At 37.4% G+C, this 23,108-nt stretch overlaps 1 protein-coding gene across 1 annotated transcript in view; it reads right to left on the bottom strand.

The window, feature by feature from the left end:
- Positions 1-652: 652 nt before the first annotated feature.
- Positions 653-23,108, bottom strand: part of LOC129363967 (collagen and calcium-binding EGF domain-containing protein 1-like) — a 32,754-nt gene continuing 10,298 nt past the window's right edge. The window contains exons 3-11 of the mRNA XM_055036318.1: positions 8,156-8,208; positions 6,760-6,894; positions 6,363-6,500; positions 5,630-5,763; positions 5,347-5,455; positions 5,011-5,150; positions 4,063-4,098; positions 3,342-3,377; positions 653-2,743 (exon numbers count right to left, since the gene is read on the bottom strand). Of these exons, the coding sequence (XP_054892293.1) occupies positions 2,561-2,743; positions 3,342-3,377; positions 4,063-4,098; positions 5,011-5,150; positions 5,347-5,455; positions 5,630-5,763; positions 6,363-6,500; positions 6,760-6,894; positions 8,156-8,208 (964 nt within the window). The 3' untranslated portion in view covers positions 653-2,560. The remainder of the gene's footprint in view (positions 2,744-3,341; positions 3,378-4,062; positions 4,099-5,010; positions 5,151-5,346; positions 5,456-5,629; positions 5,764-6,362; positions 6,501-6,759; positions 6,895-8,155; positions 8,209-23,108) is intronic.

Here is a 23,108-nt window from a genome sequence, read left to right as displayed (position 1 = left end):
GTCCAACTCCTTGGAAGGATTTTTTTGGAGTTTATTAGTAACTTATTGCACCCTCTGCTGGCAGTACTGTGTGCTTTATGATTGTTGTTCAATGTGGAAGATCACAGCTTCAGAGTTTGATTTACCTGACAAAGCTTTCTCAGCTGGGTTTGGCTCTAAAGCATCTAACCTGTAATTTTGGGAATTGCTTTGACGTCTGAATAACTAAAGCTTTCATAGAAACATTCTTTCTCAGTGAAATATTTTCTAGTTCCAGTTATTAATATTGGAACATCTGCATGCTTGCAAAATAGCAACAAGTATTGCTATATTCAATTTATTAGATTTGTAAATATTCGCCAAATACATACAGATGTTGGCACCAGTGCTACTGCTGTGTGTGAAAAGCATTCAAATAAACTGATCTTTCATTACAGCAGCATTATCTCACAGATGTTCTTTTACAACAATTTAAACATTGATTTAATAACTCATTTGTTTTTCTCTTGACTAAATGCCCACTGAAAGATCTAATTGTACCTCTGCTGTCAACATTCTCTGCAAGCTCTTCTTGTAAATCACTGATTGATGTCCGATGGTCAGAACTGAGACTGGAACATGCTGTGAGAGTGATCTTTGGCCTCTTGGCATAATCTCTCGAAATCACACAAAGTTCTTTCTTCTCATCTTTATTTTGTCTCACAACTTTCCAGATGATTATGGCTTGATGAACAAGATGATCATAAAAGAAGTTTGATTTTGTCTCTGTGGATTTGCTTTGAGCCATTACTTTTCTAAAACACTTTCACACACTTTCATTTTTCTGGAGAAGGCCACCATAATTTTTCCTTTTAATGTCCTGGAATTTGAAAGAGTTTGTGATTTATTGCACTATAATGTTTCTAAGGCTTTTGGAAAAGAAACAGACCTACAGCATCACAGATACTAGACTTAACGGTTCATATGTGCTGTGGTTTTTGAACCGAAAACTTGTCATCCTTTTGACTTGACATGATGACATTTGTTTTACAATCCATGAGTATCACTCTGACTGCAGATATAGACAAGTTGAGGTCAAATGCTCCTCCATTTTTGGCTTTTTGGCACGAGTGAAGACCAATAGAGATGAAATGGCATGTTTTCTTCTCTTATTTATTTTAATGGGTTCCAGGATCATGTTAGATTTATAACCTTAAAAAGCAATAAGTCATACAGTAGATTAGTTCCTAGATGATCCAATCAACTTTAAAATATAATAACCCTTCATTTGGATTTTATGCTTTTTTTAAACAGTCATCACAGATTCTGAGAAGAACAGGTGTTCACACTAACAACGGTTTGTGTTGCCTGACCACAACAATCCAGGCCGAGACAAACTTTCCTGCGATGGAAATTTTGGGTAAATTCAGACAAAAAACTGGCATTGCATGTCCCAAGCTTTACTCAGGTATTTATGGGTTTCCATTCCTTTGCAACTCAATGTGATCTTCTTTAAAACATTTTTACAAGAACCTGATAGATTTGAGTTGCAAAGGAATGAAAGCAAGCAAAAAAATATGTTTTTTTTTTAATAAATTCAGCTTTCAGATTGAGTTTTGTTTAACACTTTTTTCCTTTTCACAAAACTATAATCAAAAGAATTCAGTATGGTACTTTGCAACTGTTTGGAAAACTAAAAGAAAAATACTATTTTCAAAGTTTTCTATGATACATCTGCTAGGTTTGGATTACATCTAGGAGACGTGCAGTCACTAACCTGCTTACATAAGCAATACAATTTAAAATAAAATACTGAGTATAAAAGCATATTTTAAATATCAATCGCGTTATATTATTTACATATAAAAATGTCAGTAACCATATTTTGTATTTAATTCCTGAATCATAATGTTAAAGCAACAGATGCCACCAGTTTTCACTTGTTGCATAGAGTTTTTTCTAATGAAAAATGAAGCCCCAATTGATGTTTATACAATTACAACAACACAAAGCTCATGAATCTCATGAAATATTTTCTGAGTTTGCCTCAGAGAACGGCTGCAAATGTCAAACCTCTGCGCTAGACACTGCAGGTGCAGAAAAGACAAGCCGTGCAGATCCTATGTTGTAATTTTTTTCTTTTTTCCATAACCGATGCTCCCACAGGCAATTCATCAGTGGCAAAGTAGAGCTTCCGTGGACGGACACAGGAAGAGGAAAAGATGCAGACGATAAAATTCATCGTTTGAAGTGGTTCAGCTCAAAGGCAGAGCTCAGAGGCTCAGACAGGCGGGCTCATATTGTATCTTTCTCACATGATGTCCTGCACGCACAGGGTTCATACACACCCACAGAAATGAAAGGCAGCAAAACTGTGTTGGCAGCAGTTTCAGAGAGATTTTAAATGTCTGCTATGTCTAATTGGCACAGTTTGGAGCATTGTCAGAGTTCCAAGAAGACTCATTGCTCCACACAGTGACATGTTCATTTCCTGGGAGGTTGCTAATGGGGTGGTCCTGAACAAAACTAAAAGATAGGCACTGTGTTTGGCTCTCTGGCCTCGAATGCATAAATGACGATCTCTAAGCTGGCTGTGAAAGGCTCAGGTTTTGAGATCTCCTTGTCCGGAGGACCATTCAACAAAATCCTCCTCCCCGCTGGAATGAGGAGGACTGTCTAGAGAGATTCCCCTCCGCTCACCAAACACCTTCTCCTGGAGCTCAATGATGTCATTGCGAATGTCAGCCATCACTAGCAGAAGGAAGTCGAAGGAGCCAGGTGGTCCCTGTAAAAAAAAAATCATATAAAGATCTAAATGATTATTTTGATAGTGAATATATGCAAGTTTTAAACCATATTACACAACATGGTCAGCACAGTGGACACCTATATTCAAAACTCTGCAGTAAGGTTACTTTTTGGACTCTAGATGTCGCTGCCATCTACTGGGCAACCAGTGTAAATTCACAAACAATTTACTGAAACTCGCATGGCCCCAAGCAGGCAGAAATTCCCAGGTAATTGCTAGGTACAGATATTTTACTGGGTGGAATCCCAGTCAATTGTTTTCCAATTAAAGAAAACATCATGCATTATTGCCAGGATTTTATCACACAATTCTATCATTACTTGTATTCAAAAATCTCCAGCGGTAGTTATTTTCTCAAGCTGATAACGCATGGTGTAAAACACATGTAGGAAATGTAATTGGACTAATATCAAAGTAAAAATGAGCATGGTGTTAGTGATAGGGCCTGCAGATGCCTTTAAAAACAGGAAGGAGTGGGATGTAGTAAATGTCTGATTCCAGATTCAGAAGTAGCAGAAGATGCTGAGAAGTTGCCTCCAAGCTGAGATTCAGGAATTCACTTGGTTATACTCACCGGGGGTCCACTGGGTCCTGGAGCTCCTCTGTCACCCTGTTGGTAGGAAACAGCAAAGATGAACCAGTTTCTCTCAACTGTACAGAGTATATTATCACACATGCAAAGTTTCACTTGGGCATTTAAGAGTCAAAGTAACTAAAAATGAACAAGAAACAATACCAATCCAATAATGCAAGCTATCCATGTGTGCTCACTAAATATTAAAATTAAATACAGAATTACCATTTACAGATTTGATTTTATTGGATAAGCCTAAATTTTATCCACATAACGTCAACTGAATCAATGGAACTGATATAATATTTGCTAATTAATTAACGAATATTATACTGTTAGTACACTTTGCTAAGAATCAACAGATGACTTTTGTGGAGAACTCCTGCCATTGTACTGCAAATAAAGTGAATGCATCTGAATTGAGTTGTTTTTTTTAAAGTAGTATGAATATACTGGATGCTAAATAAGGATCTGCAAGTCATGCTGTTCAACTCAGAGTTTGTGGTTAATGTTTATATGCTGGACCAGGGTGATTTTTTAAATTATTTTTATAAAATCTCATGTGCTATATGGATACTACAACGTTAGCGCAGTCAGAGATGCCGGTAAGTGTCTGCATTGCATTAGTGAAACACAGGCACCAGGTGGCGACTGCAGTTGCACATAAATGCAGAATCAAGAAGAGAGACAAAATTAAAAAACAAACATGTACTTTCACAACCTTTAGTCCGTCTCTTCCTGGAGCCCCGGGCGGTCCCTGTTAAAATGATAAGGACATGATATTTCTCAGCAATTTTGACTTTAATAAAACCTATTATCCAAATGAGTACAAATCCTCCGCAGTGCAAATAAAGAGGTTTTTACTGTAGCTATCAAGTGTCGCATACAAAGAAGCCATATTGGATTTTGAAGTGGTGGATTGACTTATAACCTCCCTGACCTACCTGCTGTTCCTGGGTCTTCAGAATGCTGTCAGTAGTTTGTAATTAGGTGACTTTGGGATTGTATTCATCATTCTCAGATTAAGCGAGTCAGCATGCAAATATAGCCACAATTTAAAGAATTTTATTTGTAGGTTAGTTTTAAAACACTGACTTAATTTCCCTTCTACGCCAATGCAAAACAAAGTGGTTTTCCATCACATAAAACCCAGTAAAACACATTGAAGTTTGTAGCTGCTGTAGCCTAAATGTGGAAAATCTTTAGAGAGAGGAATACTTTTTTCAAAGCAGAGAAATCCTGTGGCATCCTTCTCTACTGTTCTAATAAACTCCCCAAAGAATTCCTCAGTTCTTTAAAAGACTCAGAAAGATCTGACTTGTTTTCAGAGGTGCAGGTTCTTCATTTTACCTGCTGTGATCACGATATGTGTGTACAGACAGTGGAGGGAACTCCACTGTCTGTTTCAAAGTTTTCCATTGTGCCTTGTGAACTGTGATACCATTGAAAGGTTGCGAACTTTTTATTGAAATATAAAGTAATGCATGTGAACTGAAGCAGAAAAAAAAATGGACCTGGGGTATTTTGGGTGGAACAGTTGTGTCATAAACTCATCATGTACTCCAGTTTTATGATGTACAGGTGCGTTTGACTAAGGTTTTGATCTCATGATTATTTAATGTTCTGAATTAGTGACCTACAATGTCAATTGTTTTTTGACTTTTCTTACCATTGGTCCCCTGCGGCCCCTCTTTATGTGCCTGAGGTCAGGTTCTGGTCCCATGGGCCCCATGTTTCCCCGTGGTCCCCTTGGACCAGGTGGACCTCTTTCCCCTGGTTCACCTTTGCTTCCTGGTTCTCCTGGATGCCCTGATGAAGACAGGTAGATTTTATTTAATGGAGGACAAGTAAAATGGAGGAGTCGGTGGTAATATTAAAGTAAAACAAAATGCCACTCTAATTTGTCTAAATGAAATAAACTACTATAGTTTCAATCTCTTCCATAAAGTGTTTTGCATACGTTATATCTGAGTTGTCACAAGCATCCTTGTCATTTCATTTTTACCTGGGAGACCAGGAGCACCTGGAGGGCCAGGTAATCCAGGAAGACAGGGGCTGTCTGTACTTTTTCCCGCTCGAATCGGCTTGTTGCTGTTGTTTGCCAGACCAGATACCTGCAAACACACCAGAAGATGAATATGTCTTTGGAAGAATTAGCCAAAAGTTAAATTCAAGTAAGAGTGATCTTAAGCCATGACATTAAACTCACTTGTCACCCTTCAGCATAAAATTAAAATGTTCTTATGATATTTTTGGCTCAAGTGCTTTAAATGTGACAGATTCCTTACCTGGTTGTGGGACTGTGTGTTTCCCAGCCGCAGCTTGAGTTGAAACAGACTGCTTTTCATGTTCATGAAATCTTGACACGTGAACGAGCAGGAACCAGCACTCATCAAGGTGTCGGACTTTCCCGAAGAACTCACTGCACGTCAAAACAAACATTTTTTATCTTCTGTTTGGTGAAGGCCACCTATTTAAACAGGATATGCACTACTAATGTTTTCGTAAACACGACTTTGAGTCATAAAAATGAGGCAAGTTACTACTAAATTCTCAAAGCTAAGAAGCTTTAAAAATGCTCAATCTTGTGTTTTTCCAAGTACAAGAATGGTTTCTCATTTATACATTAAAGGATCTGTGTTCTTTTGCTTGTTTGTTTTTTGGGAATTATAATGTTATTTGTCAAATGTAGTCTAAATTCCTTTAAAAAACAAACAAAAAAAAAAAAAGGGAAATAGGCCTTTATTTTGGCACCATTTAAAAAGTCTTTAGCCAGATTTCAACTTTAGTATATCTAGTAACAAAGTTGCATAACCACTACTTTACCAAAATATAGTAGTCACTGGACATGCAAAGATAAAAAACTTACTCAGGACACAACTGAGATAAAATTGAACTTTGTCGTGTGATTCATAACAACAGATAACAATCATCAAGTGGAAGAGACGAATATCATATGCCAAAGATATTTTGTATATGTCCAAAATGCCCAGATAAGTTTCAGAAAACATGTCTACTCACAGTTGTGCACTAGGATACAGGAGCGCTGGTCTGGTGCCAGGATGTAACCGGTGTGGCAGCGGCACAAAAAGCTCCCAACTGTGTTCACACATTCATGGTCACATGGACTTTTACCAGAGACCTCACACTCATTGATGTCTGTAGGCAGATTAAAACATGCACAGAGACAAAGAGAGGAAGTACAGATATAAACTGTGACATGAAAACCAATAAAAATCAGCGAAATGTCTGATATTTTACATGCATAATATGATTTACACAGAAGGGGTTGTGGAGGCTGAAACAAGAGGTGTTCATTGTTCAAATAATATGAAAATGTTTGTGTCCTTAGAGACAATAAGTTATAGGAACCCTGACATTGGCACATGTAGCAGAACTAAGAGAGAGCCATACTGACCCATGCAGTAGGGAGACTTGTGGGTGCGGTGTCTCTCCCTATCAAAGCGATAACCTGGGTAACATGTGCAGACCACTCGACCAAAGTTATCTGTGCACTGCTGCTCACAGGGTGACGCAGCGCACACATCCACACCTGAAGACAATTAGAGAAGACCGACTCATTGCACTTCTGGGAAATACTCCAGCAGCTCATGGAAGAAAATATCAAGACAGTCAAACTTATGCGACTTATTAACGAGCTAAAATCCGCCTTTTATTGTGTTACACTACAAAGATCAGAAGGAAAAAAAATGTAAAATGAAAGAAGCATATGAATATTACAATTAAAGTTAAAAATTACAATGTATAAAATGCCATGAACACCAATAAAAACCAGTACATCAGTTTAGAACAAGTAGAAGTAATTGTTTGTCCACTATTTAAAACAATAAATAAATACATTTTTTTACTGTGAAATTATGTTAATTTTCTCCTCAATGTTATCATAGTAAGATAACTCTCTGTAGTGTGCTTAGAAGTAACTGTTACCACCCATAAAGCGAACATAAAATCTACAATCTGACTCCCAAGAGCCTCGTTTTTTAAGCTGCTGCTGCCTTTAACTCTTTAGATTTTGCGAAACAGAGTAACACAGTAATGTTTACTTTTCTGAAAGTAATATTCCCCTTGTTTATGTCCATTACGTTTGATTTCACCACAATGCTGATTTTTTTTTTAAATCACTCCATTGCAAGTGCTTATATTCAGCTTGGAGGCACAGCACCATCTAGCGGCTGATGCAAAATAAATTTAATGCATGTCAGAAATAATGTGAAAAAAATGCTTAAATATAATACAAGTAAGCTAAACTTTCAAAGTGGCCTTGATCTATTATTTATTAGTATTTCTGGAGATCTTCCAGAGGTTTTATTTGAAAATGTTAATTGTTTTACTTTATTTCCTGACCAATTTCAGAGAAAGTAAAGAAATTCCTCTGACCCTGTCAGCATAGTTTACTCATGAAAGGCTGCTTCTAAAACATGTAAAATCATAGTAAAAAAATTAGAACATGAGGTCTGATATGCTCATCTGTTAAATTTAAAGCACCAGGGAAAATTACAACCAGCTACTAAACATTCTTTTCTCTAAGCACAGCTTTCTACATTAATATAATGTATCTTAAATGTTTTTATTAGCTGCAATCATCATATTTGATAGAAATCAATGCTTCAAAATGTCAGCTTGTGTGTGTGTAATCTGCAGTTGGACATAAGTGTGCATACACTAAGACTCATCACTTTTGTTTCCTCTCAGATAAAACTTCTCTTGTTTTAGATCGGTTGGAATTTTCTGCAGTTATTTCTATTTGCTCAATTCCACATTAGTGAGGACAGATCAGAGTATGGTTTACCTACTTTCAGGTATGCACTGGCCCATCACAAACCTGAATCCATCACAGCACTTCCTCCTGCAATACAAGAGAGAAGAAAATTAAATGTTGGTTCGTTAACATGATCAGAAAACACATTGTCTCATTCAATAGAAGTTATTCTACTGGGAGAGGTTTTTTTTCTGTGTTCCAATAACCACAGTGCATTTATTTGGGAACGATACAGCAGGTTTTGGCATAGCATTCACAACATAAGATATATTTTTAAAGCTTAATTAGTCACAGCATGACAGTTAATTTTTTTTTTAAAAAAGAATAAAATTGCATAAATGCATAATAATTGCATAATTGATAATACAAGTGTCAAAATAGGCAGCATAAAGACTTCCTTCTATCCAGACAAAACCCCACTGAGAAGCAAATTTTTAGGCTGGCGAATAAAAAGTAAACAGAGTTAACTGTTGTGCTAACAACTGCATTTGTGTTAAGAATAGCGGCAGAGAGACGTGTTGATATCTCACATCTGGAAGTCGGAGGACAACAGACCACACAGAGGAATGTGTGCAGCTGATGGAGTGACCTATAGATCATTTACAGAAAAGCTGTGGAGATCTGGGGCACCAAACACACTCATTAGAAGTACGGCTTGCAGTTCACTCACCCTTCAACTGAGTGAAAGCTGTTATACTCATGGAATGTGTTTTTTACTTCCAAATTACTGCTGTGAAAGGCATAGTTCTTATTCATAGTACAGAAATAGGCATAGTATAGAGGCATAGTACAGAAAAAGAACAAAACAAAGCTGCTCTTATTATAGCTTGTCTGATTTCTTATCTGTCATGAAAATTGATTTGTGCATATATTTCTGTCCATCCATCCATTTATTTATATACATTCTGTATCTAATTTAATTTTTATTTACTTATTTACTTTTGAACATTAACTTATGCATTTTTTTTCACTTTTTAATTATTTAAAACCTTCAAAATTGACTTCTTATTTTGAAAGTTACTTTTTCATTTGGATATTTAACGTTTTGTTGACTTCACCATTTGGTAACTTGCCCACTTATGTATAAATTACAGCCCTTAATTACACCTTCCTGTTTTATTAGATTCTGTTACAGACCACAGTGTACTAATTAGCCTGCGACTGACGAGCACAATGAAGAAGAAACTCGGAACATTTCCCTCTGATTGGTGTAGATTGCAGTTGTAGAGCATGCATGCATACTCTCTTCACAGAGGTGGGGGTCGCAAAGGCTGGGGGTGTTTTATATGAAGATTATTTTCTTTTCTTTTCTTTATTTTTACCACAAATGATTTTTCATCCAGCCAGCCCACGACAATTCACCACACTTTACAGACATTACAGCAGGAAAGAAAAAGCAAAGAAGTGGCTTAGAGAGTGGCCACGGTACAAATATTACACATGAAACTCATGCAGACATTTGAGCAAGAGGCAGAAGGGGACTTAAAATGATGCCCCATCTATGAACATCTCTTTGATAGAATGTTGCTTTTATTGTCCTCCAGCCTCACTAAAATGTAGCTTTAAATCACAGTCCCCTTCTATGCCTCCTTCTTGTGAATGAAAAATAACCTATAAAACACAACGGCTGGCCCACACTGATGAGATCCAGATGAGGGTAGCTTTAATCTGCAGCTTGTAGCTGGGAGTGTTGAGAAGGTTGGATAAGGCCAGACATGGAGGTGAAGTGGAGAAAGGGGAGGGTTAACGCTGAGATTAAGACTGACACTCATTCAGTCAATCAGTCCGTCAGTCAGTTGGTCTTCTGAGATGCGTTGATCTGTTACAGATGCTGAAAGTTCTTCACTTTGCAGGAATATAAATGTTTATGAAGTCTGCCTTTGATTTGTATAATTTATCTGATAGGACCATGAAAGTTTCAAGTGACCACCTTTTGTAATTTATCTAATTTTAAACCTTTTGGATTTGTTCATTTTAAAGAAAAAATGTTGCTACTTGAGAGTCAGAACATTGTACATAAGGTCTGCCTCATTTGCATGTTAAGGTCAGTTTGACCTGTTTTTTCTGCAGAATTTGAATTGTCTGAATTTCTCCTTTCCCACAATAATCCTCCCTGAAATTCTTGAGGTTTTTTTTTCATGAAGTGTTGGTCAAATGGGCACACTTATGTGCTGTGGGATAACTTTATGTGCTGCTGGCTTGGTTTGTGTACATGCTTCTTTCAAAAACAATAACAACAAAAAAAAACATTTTGCTGCAGAGATTTTTTTCTATTTGCCACTTCAAATGTAGGAAAGCTGGGAAACCATGTAACAAGATATAACGAAGAATAAGAATCCTAAACAAAGGAAACAGAATCAACACAGTAGACTTAAACTTTTTCTGCAAATAAATGTGTAAAAGGGCCAGCTATGTCTGCTTCATTATATCACATATTGATATATTGAATCCGACTCTTCATGCCATAAAATTGGCAGAATTGCAAAAAAACCTTTTAGAGGTTACAAAAAATTAGAGAAAGAATCAGAGGTTCACTTTACAGAAGGACAACTGCCCTAATTATACAGACTTTATGTGCAACTTAAATTCAGTTGTGATTCTGCAGCAAGACATGAAAAATATTCACAGAGGTTCTTCATCAAATATAACTGAGTTTGAGATATTTTGAGAAATAACCCTTAAGAGACATATCCCACAAGACAGCAGCAGCTTGGATGGGGAAGAGTGGAGTGCAGGATCAACACTTTATGCTTCTGCTTTTGGAAGGTGAATGTAAACTGTTTAGAGAACCTGCAGGCCAATTCAACTTGACATAAGCTTTGAAAAAAAGTTCAAATGAAATATAGGTTACTGCTTTGGAACTCCATCAGTGTGTGTAAAAATGTTTTCTGTTAGTTAGAAGAATTTTATTGGCATCAAATGCAGACTGTTAGTCTAATTTAAAAAGCAACATTACAATATTCTGACTCCCAAGTGATGTGTGAGGGTTGTGATATTATCCAGTAATGAGGTGTAGCCTTTTAACGTCAGTCAAGATTTATTAATTAAACAAGACACAACTCTAACAAATCGTCTCTCTGCCGGCATTCTTTTTCACATCCTCTCAGCAAACTTTGAATTCGAGACATGCGAACATATATTTTGGCCAACGTCAGCATCGTATTTCTCTGATCATTCTAAACTTTCACTAAATGTTGACATAATTTATTTTTCTCTATTTGGTTCTCCCCTTTTCTAGTCTGACTGACATATTATTGGCCTAATGTTGCTCTCTCTTTGTGGGGGTGACCTGATGGTTCCTACTATTTTCTACAAAGGAATATCCATCAAGTTCAGTTAGACTTAGACCAGGACTTATCCAACCTGCAACAGCTGGTTTTATATAAAAGAGTCTTTGTTGCATGATTGGTTGCCTTCATTTAAGTTATTCAAACAGTGAAAGCCACTGTCATCCTAAGTTAGAGTGAAATACTCTGAAAGTTTCCCATTAGCTCCAGGTAATCTTGGACTGTTCCATTATTTTTACTTAGATGACTTTGTATTTATAGGGAATTAATTCAGTCAGATCATGTACTTCTATATTACTATAGGAGCTGAGTCAAATAGAGAAGCTCATGTCCAGCAGGTGGATGGGCAAAGTCCACCTGCTGGACATGACCTCAACAGAATGTTAAACTGGAGAAATGTTATATATATTTTAGGTCTAAAAAATATAGATAATTTTTGATTTAATAGTAAAGTTTTGAATTACACTGCCTTGCATACGTAGATCTTGAAAACGCAGAACGCTTTCAGATTTTGCCTCTTTTCTACATTTTCAAATATATTTTGATAGACCAAAAATAGTGCAACAAAGAAGTGAAACAGGAAGGAAATAGTTTGAGAAGCAGAACAACCAGTTTAGACTTGGTATCCAAATACTCTATCAAATCAAGCTGCTGGAAAGTCCTGGAGAACCAAGTTAGAACAACTCCAGTACTTAACATTATTGCAAACATCTTGGTGCCAGATACACTGAAGCACACTATTAGAAGTCTAGTAAAGTCCATGCCTTAAGAAATCCCATAAGGTAGGTAGTTGTAATGTTATGTTCAATAGATTGTAATGGTTTTTAACTGTATTTTACCCTTTGGGTCCAAACCTGCCTCTTTGTATGATGAAAGGTTCCAGGCCCCTGGAACAGTAACTGTTCCAGGGGTCCAGAATATGGCAATGCAACATGACATTCTTGAACTGTGATCAACAGTACCACTTTTATGTGAGCTCATTTTCTAAACTGATTCTTTGGATAGCATCCATTGCATCATAAGAAGCAGCACTGGATTGTTTAGTTGCCTTTTCTTTAACAAATTGTATACTGTAAGTGTTAGAGTGAAATGGCTGCCATGTTGAAGTTATTTATGTCTTTTTAATGCTGTTCTGGTGTCGAGTTTTGGCTCAACCTATGTGTTCATGTTTTGAAATTAGCAGCCCCACTCGTTTTATAGTAAATCAGGCATTGAAAGTGTGTGTTAATAACAAAAACAGAGTGAACATGATCAAGCAGTCCTTCTTGGCCTCGAGTGATACAGTCAATATGGGTATCATCAACCATGACAGTTGGCTGTGGGGTCTGACATCTTGTGTACCCTGAGCCAATAAATTACAATAAACAGAACCAAAGATTGGGTTATTACATTGTGCACCCTGAGTTATGCACTGTGACACTTCCATTAGTTTTGATAGATACAAATAAAGCAGAAATCTCACACACCGACAGCAGCAGACAGCAATAATCTTTTTGATTAATGGTGGGAAAAGAGTTTTATCTGAACTTTGGGTTTTTCTTTATGGGTTTAATTCAATCAAACATCTAACAGATAGTTGCTAAACCAAATAATCAATGTGGATATAAATGTAGGCCAAACCAATTCAGAGTATACTGATCTGCATCTCAAATCTGTCTTTTGATCTTGACTTTTTCAAATAAATTCCTTCTACCAGTCATCTCAGCTGCTATGGAGTTGACCCAGTAAGAGGTGTAAGCAGGCTCTTGTGTAACCTCACTCTGCTGGTGCAGTTTCAGCCAAAATCAGCTTGAAAGCACGGCTAGAAACACAAAGACAAGATCCAGAGGCAGGCATGTACCCAGATCACTTTACACTGAAAATTATGTACTTTAGAAAGTGGTCTCCTCCCACAGAGGAGATGCTCTCTATTATGGTTTCTGCTGCAGCTTTGCCATGATTTATTTGAGCAATTGCAGACAGGAATGCACTAAAAAGGATATTACAGAGTAAACCCTCATTGACTTTAACCCCGGTATGCACTGCAGTTGTCCTGACAGCCTGGGTGAAGCTTTCCATTAATGCTGCTCTGTTAACTATGCATAACAAGCCCAATCCTCCCAACTGATAGGTAGAGATATAATAACATATTTATGATCACCTCCGGTAAAATGTGTGAAAAACACACAAAATGAATCTTTTATTGCAGTGGCGTAATCTCACAGTGGAAAAATGAGAAATTAAATCTTTAATTTGAGCACATGGAAACATTTCTGTCAATACTTTATGCGCCCCCACCCAAATTGGCCAAAAGACAACTTTTAGTCTTTTATAACATTTCTCAAGGTTAGAGCGACCACAGGAAAGGATATATAATTTCTCTCTGCACAATCTCTCAGAATATCCAGGTACTTTCTTCTACTCACCCCACAGATTTTCTGTAGGATTATGGTAGGCAGGCCTGGATGACAGTGGAAGAAGTCTGATTATGTGTTGGTGAAATATTTCTGTGTACATTTTACCATATGTTTTTGATCAAAATAGCCTTATGAAAGACCTAATGATCAGTTTCCTCTTTATTATTTAAAATCGCTTGTTATTTCAAACAGCCTCCACTTTTGTTTCTATATTAAGCCGGTTATACTAACCAGGTTCTAGTTTTTGGTTTTAGCGCTGGTTCTTTATCTGAAAAACTGGTTCAATTCTGGCCCCAACTTTGACCTCAGCCAGAGGAAAAAGCCGGTTGAACTAGTTGAAGGTGGGTATGCAGAGTCCAACAACAGATCGAAATGTACAAAACACCAAAATTACTTTTTAATTTTGACCTGCCTGATCTAAAAAAAACAATCAAACAAGAAGAGCAACTATCTTTTGCTAAAAGACCTTTTTATATGACGCCTTTAAGTTGACATGTTAAGCAGTAGACATGGGAGCTTATCTAATATGGATGATATTTAGATGAAGAAGAAAGCAAAATAAAAGTAAGAAAGGAAGTAGAGGACATTGGCATGAGGAGGAGGATGGTTTTTGATTCAGGGATGACGGTTGTTGTGAGCTCACAGCGTTCCCTTGTGGGACTGCTGTGGGAGGAACACAGGAAGTGGAGCTCAGTGGAGGTCAACGGCCTCTTGACATACCAGGACAAGGGCTCAGCCATATGTGTGCCACTTTGATGGATGTATCTAACTAATGAAGCTCATACATGTTACAGTTAGGGCATGCTGTATTCATCAGCTGAGATGTAAGTGATTTATTTGTTTTAAAACCTCTGTAGATGAAGAGAGCTGTAAAACTTGGCTCGCTGCATTGCACTGTGCATGGTTGTGGGGTGATGCATTACACTGAAACACATTAGCACGATGAGGGAGACAAATAAGACGGGATTTTGGAGGGGAGCCACGTCTTCATGTTCTTTTTTTTTTTGAAGTCGGTATTTGTTTCATACACAGACAGTTTTTTGTTTACGTCTTTTCACCACGTTGCTCATTTTCTGCCAGTTGTGAGGTGAGAGAAGTTTATAAGGTGTCTCAACTGTTTTCACAGTTCTCATTCAAAGCCTGTTTAGAAAACCATTATTTATACTTTTACCTCCCTTTGGTTTCACAATAGAAGCAAGAAATTCAGTATGTTTGACATCCATCTGAAAATACTCGAAAGGCTAAAATTTCTTCTTTGCAATATCTCAGGTTTCGTTTTTGTTGAAACTCTCCAAAGGTTTTACAGCAACTTCTTCCTACAGATGATAGGGTGTTAGCACAGCAGCAGGTCAGTTCTAGAGGCATACATGTGTGTTCTTTTTAACTTGTGTTAGTATACATGTGTTAAGGTGTTGAGTGTGAGCACCTCCTCTCTGTTTATTTGCTCTGCCAGTCCACTTCCAGGGCCCAGGCCTCAGGGGAAGCATCAGTCCTGCCACCTAACAGAGGAAGCTTTGACTGGTAGCTCTTCAAATGAGGCCTGCACCACTTTGACCAGAATACAATCCAACCTGCGCTTCTCCTCCTCCTCTCTGCTTCACCTCAACACTCCAAAAATTGCAACACCATCTCTCCCTCCCTTCTAGAAAGTTTTCATTTCTGTATGTCCAGGCCTCTATATGCAAGTCAATATGCAAGTGTTTGAACACGATAGGCCCCATTGTTTTCCAACTTTTTACATTTTTTTATTACTGAGGGTTGTGCCGTCTCACACCAAACCTCAGACACCACAAACCATATCATCAAACAATGACATGGTTTGTTTGATGATATGATGCAGTTTCCCACCACTTTATTGTGATGCTAGCGATCGTGTATTTTATTTCAAGCATGATTTCCTGAGAAATGCTAACCAGATTTCCCCAAAACAGCGATTTGTTTTCACTAAACGTTGTGGTTTATTAAACTGTTGTGGGTTTAGGGCTGGAAAAAGAAACTCTGGCAATATGCAAGCAGAACATTTATTGGCTTACTTGGAACATGAAGGAAGAATTGTGCTGAAGGATTGCATCATGAACATTCCCCCCAGTTTTACTTCACTTTATAGGAGCCACAAAAATCCGTACAGGCATTTAGATTTAGCTAGATGGGCTATGCATTAGAACTATACTTGTGCAATCATTGATGATATGAAGAAGGTGAAAAGGGCTGAAAATATTATTGTGGTGTTTAGGAGACGGACACAGCTCTCCTTGTGGTCTTTGGCCTTTGTGACCCTGTCCAGACTCAATGTCTCTGCAGAAATTTAGCATCTATGACCCCCCAAAAATGATTCCCCCTGTCCAGGTCAACAACAAATCTGTAAACACGTAATGTTTGAAATGCATAACTTTCAGATTAAGTACAGATATATCACTTTTACAGCTATTCGAAGGCTGAAGCTCCAATGAACTATTCCATTATTAAGTAAAGATTTAAGTAAATGTAATTGCAGCAACAACATACAATCACCTTTTGGAGCAAGTGTAGTGATCAGAGATAATTTTACAAAGCAAAATGCATTTTTCTAAGAGCTGTAATGTTTTATAATAGTGACAAAATGATTATTACTGTGCCTTGTAAACTAATTTAAGCTTGAACATTTTACATTTTGTGCAAAAAAGTAACTTTAGTTTATTTTGTTGGGATTTTCTGTGACAGCTTCAACAACAAATAGCATTTTGAGGAAGAGAAACTTTATAAAGAAGTTTCCAAGATTTCTTGTAAAAAAATAAAATAAAATAAATAGTGTGCCACTAATTACTTTTAAATATTACCCAATTTGTAAATAAATCCCACTGTATAATCCCAGCTCTTCTGGAAAGACCACTGAGGTTTGTAAGAGAACATTAGTAAACAAACAGCATCATGTAGATACAGCAGACACGTCATGCAGAGAGTTGCGGGTGTGTGGTTGTGACGTCATGCTATGGTGATACCTTTCTTCAGTATTGGCAGGGAAACTGGTCAGAGCTGGGAAGACATGAAGCTAAATACAAAGTAATCCTGGAAGAAAAACTGCTAAATATTTGAGGCAGGGGTGGGGGTTCACTTTCCATCAGGAAAACAACCCTAAACAAACACCCGGCTGAGATCAAAGCATATCTGCGAGTTGGTCAAAGTCCCGACTTGTAAATTGATGCTCACAGACACTTTCCATCCTATCCAAGTCAGTTTGAAATATTTTGCCAAAGAATGGACAAACATTTCAGTCCTTATCTGAGCCAATCTGGTAGAGACTTTGCCCAAATATTTCCAACTGTAGCTGCAGTGAAAGGAGCTTTTACAGACTGAGGTGCTAAATGTGAAGGCACGGTACGCTTTTCAGACCTTAATTTGAAATCCTTTGCACCCTTTCCACAACAAAATTATGCAGTATTTTGCTTTAGTCTATCACATAAAATCCCAATGAAATGCATTACAGTAAAATAGTTTTGCAAGACCCTATAAAATAATCTGGGAAGCCAGAGTTTAAAGTCTGATAGCTGTGTGTTAGAGCAATGTGTTTCCATTGTCAGGCACGGCAGGATTTTCTGGAAGAGCATATTGGCATGAGTAAATTAATAAAAATCCAGTTATGGACTGGCAAAGGATTTCACATTAAAATGTGAGTGACAGTAACTGAGCTCCATCCGGCCGGGGTAAACTGGGACAGAAGGGTTTTACCAGGGTGAGTGAAATGAAGTCAAACTAATGAGAGATCACATGTAAGGGTTTGTGAGTTTTCATGAAAGACGAGAAAAAAAACAAAAAAAAAAACTCTGGCAAACATTTCTACTACAAAATGTAGCTAATGCTCAAAGTGATGGACCGATAAGGCCTGGAAGCTTTTCCAGTTCTTGTAAATGGTCTCACTTTGCCATTGATGTTGAAAAATCCTGGAGGTATTGCAAGATTTATAGCTGTTTTTATCTTTCACTCCCTGGTTGTTCAGTGCCAAATAACGACCCCTGTTCTCATATTTCAGTTCTGTTACATGAAGCAGAGCTTCATATATGCAGGCACATACTCCTGGCCGTGCTTGTCGACATCAAACAATACTTGTGACAACAATACAGTTCCAGTCTGTTATCAATAGGCTGGTGATTTCTTTTCCTGAGTATCCGACAGTGACAGCAAAGCCATAAAAGGTTTGGAAAGAACTAATCTGGAGCAGATTATTTGCAAAAAACATTAAATGTTTGTGTCCAGAGGGGTCTTCAGGTGTGCACTAATCAAAAAAAGATGGACAACGATGCTAAAGTTGTTGGGGAGGTCTGAATTTGGGTCTGCAGCTCAACAAAGACAATTAAAAAACTATTAAACACAGGAAGCTCAAAGCAAAGGCCTCATAAATGTCTTCTGAAGGAAAAAGATGAAGAACCATGTTAAGTTTTAGGGAAAGACCTAAACTATGAATGGAGTTCAAAATGGCTAAAAGAAATCTTGTGTCAAGTCCAAATGTGACAAAAAAAAAAAAGGCTTGTTAGGGATCCCACACCTTGAAGTTTACTGATCACAATCCAAAGTATACAGAGAAAGAAAAGGATAAGAGAGAGAAATGGTGCAAAAAATAAAAAATAAAAGCCAAGATGCCCAGTGGATTGAAAACAATCTTTAAGTGTATTGTGTTTGATAACTATGAGTTTCCACTTGAGATTTCACACAACAGTGAGACAACAGTTTGAGGCCAGGAGAGCTGAACTAAACTTGGAGCTGTCAGTGCCTCTCTGAAGTCCCCTCAGATGGATTAACAGTAGACTGCTGGCAGGTGAAACTGAACCTCTAGAACACACATGCTGGTATATCATATGCGAAAAGCATAAAGGTGCACATATGTTTACAGTTTATCAAATTTGGTCCCACTCACTGCAACCAGACATTCACAAACTAAGACAGTGTTTGGCAGCGTTTTTATCGCTGTGAACACAGGTTTACAACCATATAAAGGTGATCTCATTTATCTGCACCTGTGCACACAAACAGGCTGAAGTCGATACGTTGCATCAAATGTAGCAATATTCAGTCCAGACAACCACAAATTGTACCATTGTACAAATGGCTAGGTGAACAGTCTACAAACATCTGTTTGAGGATGTATATTCATTGTTGCGTCTGTTTTTTGTTTTGTAGCAAAATGAAACCAGGTTGTTTCAGACCCGAGTCTGATTTTTTTTTTTTTTTTTGTTGGTCCAGTAACTATCACTAATTATATCAGTGTGGATGCATATCAGATCTAAAGTGTAGAAAGTAAGTATTGAGCATGTCAATGGTTTTTTTTCATATATTTCTAATGGACTTAAATTCACAGCAGATGTTGGTAATGACCCCAAGCACTCCACATATACAATGAATTAAAAAGAAATTACTCCATAGAGTAGAATGACACATGCAATATGCATTAAATACTCAGTGAAACCTATGAAACTTTAAAACATGTCAAAGTGTAGGTAAGGTGTAATTTTTACCATGTATTTATCACAAACTGTTTTCAGATACTGAAGGTTCTGTCAACTTTTTCTAGACCATCGCAGAAGTTTTAGTCTCCTTTCCTGAAACCAGCTTAAGGATTTTCCGTTTGTGCTAAATCGAAACTACATTTTTTTTAAACGTTTTGTTGGCTCTAGAGCCTTTATCTATCAATTTTCAGACAGGAAAACAGTTTGGGAGAGAGAGAGAAAACATGAGGCAAAGGTCAACAGGCCAGGTCCTGAACCTGTGATGGCCACATCAAGGATTAAAGCCTCCATAAATGGGTCGCTCTTCACCGCTGTGCCCAAATCAACCTTGGTTTCCTCCTCAGTGTTTCATCAAACGCTTCTCACAACGTTTTCCATCCATCTTTTTTATAATTACAACATGACTGCCAGTATACTTTTCTTATAAAAACACCTCCATAAATCGATACCTGACCTTCAAACTGTACTCCCAATATGTTACTTTTAGGTGACATTCAATGTAACTCCTCCTATAAACACAATGTGTGGAATCTGATTTTATCAGAACATTCTGTCTTCTCCCACTATATTAGTGACTTGTCCAAATGTTTTGCAGCAAACTTTAAGCAAACTTCACCATACAATATCTTCAGTGTAAATTTAGTTAATTTGCTATGGGTGCCCAAAATATAATACTAAGGGTTTTATTTTGAAGTTATTATTGCTTTCTTGACATCATCATTGCATCCCAGTAAATGTGTTACTTGGACATGCTAGCCAATATTAAAAAAAGACAATTTGATGCCATTATCAAAATAAACACAGAGAGACATAAAGAATCTGACAGATGCAGAGAATGTCAAGAATAAGAAGTCTTGCTTGTTAAACTGAGAAAGAGACAAGGATGTTTTACAAAGCTCCACTTTTCAGGGATGCACCATTTAGGACAATCTGTGATATCTTACAAAACTGTAAGATACAGTCAGTTTATCAAGGACTATTTGGTAGAGTCTACAGAAAAAAATTTTCCCAGAGAAAAATGATGCAAACATAACTGCACCAATGTGCACTGCAATAAGGAGGCTCATTAGGACAGGAAATTTGGTGTTTCAGCACCAAAAGAAAACCGACCATTTTTACTTGTTTTCTGCAATACAGCCCAATTATATGTCTTTGTATGGAGTAAGACTTTGAGATTACAGAAAAGCTGGCAGCTTTTCTATAATTGGTCCAATAAAAGACAACAGGCAGTGATTTGTTCAAAGTGGTATAACCATCCATGGACACATTACAAATATAATGGGACAAACTGGCAGGTGATGGAATTTGTAGAGAGAAAAACAATTTCAATCAAAATTTAAGAAAAAGGAATGAATAAAAACATAAAGACACTGGAAAGTCTAATTTTATTTTATTGCAATTCAATTGCCATATATCTTATTATAGCCAATCCTTTCAATCTATGGAAGGTAAAACTGTGGAAAAAAAACAAAAAACTAACAGAGGCAATATAATGGATTGTTTTATAGCCTGTAAGAGGGAGGAACTCTGACTGCAGATCCCAGCAGACCTTCCATGTTCAGCCCTGCAGCCTTTGAGCCACACATGCAACATGTAGCAGACGGAAGAGAGAACACATGTGGACATGAACACACACAAATGCATATAAACGTCTGCTTCTCATCACCTGCTACAAAAAGCAAAAAGCTTTCCACAATCACAAGCAGATGAATCACACTTTACTGATTTATTCTGCCTGTTTCTCATTCTTCACTACAATCCCCAAGCTTTGGTGTTTACATCACTGCTATAGATCTTGGTAAGCGGTCTGAATAAAGCAAGTTTGTTGCTATTGTTTCATTCTCACGTGGCAAAAGTGATCTGCTGTTGTCTGTTCTTGTTTTAGACATCCCAGAAATTGGAAGCCGATGAAACTTAGGTGAGCATTATGTGAAAACATTATGTGAAAAAGAAAACAACTGGACTGAGCTGGAAACTGGAGTTTCTGTCAAGAAACTTTAATCTTGGCATGATAACTGTAAATAACAAAAAAGAAAAACTGCAGAACTTTTTCCTAAATCAAAAGATTTATGTTGTTGGGACAGATGTTAAATAAATATTAAGTCAAGACAACTGAAGGTTTGAAAGGTTTGTCATGCAAAATCCATTCAGGCTAAGAGTCTGTGTCAGTGCCTCAACAGCCATTATGAACAGATGACTCTTACAGAAGGGCTGGTTCAAAGTCCTCTTTACAAATGAAAAACAGAGTTTGTATTTATTTGGATATCAAGGTGTCAGAGTCTGAAAGATGAGTGGAGAGGCTCTGATTGTATGCTTCTTGAAGTCCAGTGTGAAGTTTCCACAGTTACTGATGGTTTAGGTTACCATGTCATCTGATAGTACTATATCTTATGAAGTCCACAGTAAACTCAGACATATACCAGAAAAAGTTAGAGCACTTAATGCATGCTTCTGCCGACAAACTTCATGGAGTGATTGATTTTGTTTTCAAGCAAAACTTGGCACCTGTCCACAAAGACACCAAAACCTGCCAAGATGACCAAAGTGTTTCTGCTTTTGATTGACCACCAAACTTTTGTGACTTGAATCCCACTGGAAGCATAAAAAGAATAAAGTGCAGATTAGCCTCCCCTTCTTGAACTGAGTAGGATTTCTGGTGTAGGTAGTGGCGGAAGTCCAATATACCTGCTAAACAGACACATGTCTGGTATGCATTTGGACAGTGATGCAGTTGACCCAGATACATCTGCCTATTGCTGTAGAGCTAATCCTAGGAGCTTCCATTGTGTAGCTTTGCTATCTTTCTTGTGTCTTTTCCTTTGAAAAACTAAGCCAACGTTGAGTTGCATGTCTGCTTTCAACCTGCCTGCCAGTTGGCAGTCTCCCAATTTGATTTAGTTCTGCTGTTTTGCTTGCCAACTTTTGAGTCTGTTATCCTGCTCTTCTATTTTCACACACTCTCCTGAAGCTGCTAAGTTCTCAGCTATCTTTAACTATTATCTTCATCTGTGTTCATTTTATATTTCTTTTGTTTAAACTGAATACCATTTTGTGTTTGGCCTGGGCACCAGTTGGCAAGCTAAACTCCCAAAATTGGATGAAAAATTACTTTTTGGAAACTAGCAATATCAGGGAAATCCATTACTGGGAGTGAGACAGACTAAAAACTTTCTCTCATCATTTATTACCACTGTATTTTTCTTGTTTTTGCATTTTCTTTGGTAACAGTGTGAAAGAAATATGTATATGCTGATTCAAATTCTCACTTTTTAAGCAAATTTTACAATTTACAAAACAATTCAATCACTGTTCAACTCAGTCATTGTAGGGAAACTGATATTATGAATAATAAAACAGCAACATCTGTTTTGTTTTTTACATTTTTAAGAAATATCTTCCGCATCCATCAACTCCTAAAAATATTGTTTGACTAGCCAAGTTCTTTCTCATATTGGTGTTTGCTACAAAACAAATTATGTCCATGTATAACATGTACTGATTTGTGCATATTGTTAGATCTGGGATGAAAGCAGCAGCAGGGTGTGGGCCAACCTTTTTATTGCAAACATCATCAGCCCTTCATTACAACAGGCTGTAGTTCCTTTCTGCCTTTCAAACAACGGCCACCATTTCATTCCAGACTTAAATAAGAAGCAGTCCGTCCAGATGGAAGATATGACGTGAGCATTAATCACCATTCCAACACCACACAGAGTTTGTTACAGATTTTCCTCGTGATCACTACCTGTAGGGGTGTGCCTGTCTGGTGAATTTAGGGATAAAACAAGCTTGTTCCTTATTTGTTTAAATTACTCACAGTGGTTAGA

This window comes from Poeciliopsis prolifica, unplaced genomic scaffold (genome assembly GCF_027474105.1).
Source record: "Poeciliopsis prolifica strain line A6 unplaced genomic scaffold, Auburn_PproV2 SCAFFOLD011, whole genome shotgun sequence".
Taxonomy (NCBI): Eukaryota; Metazoa; Chordata; class Actinopteri; order Cyprinodontiformes; family Poeciliidae; genus Poeciliopsis; species Poeciliopsis prolifica.
This window is presented reverse-complemented; position numbering and strand designations above follow the sequence as displayed.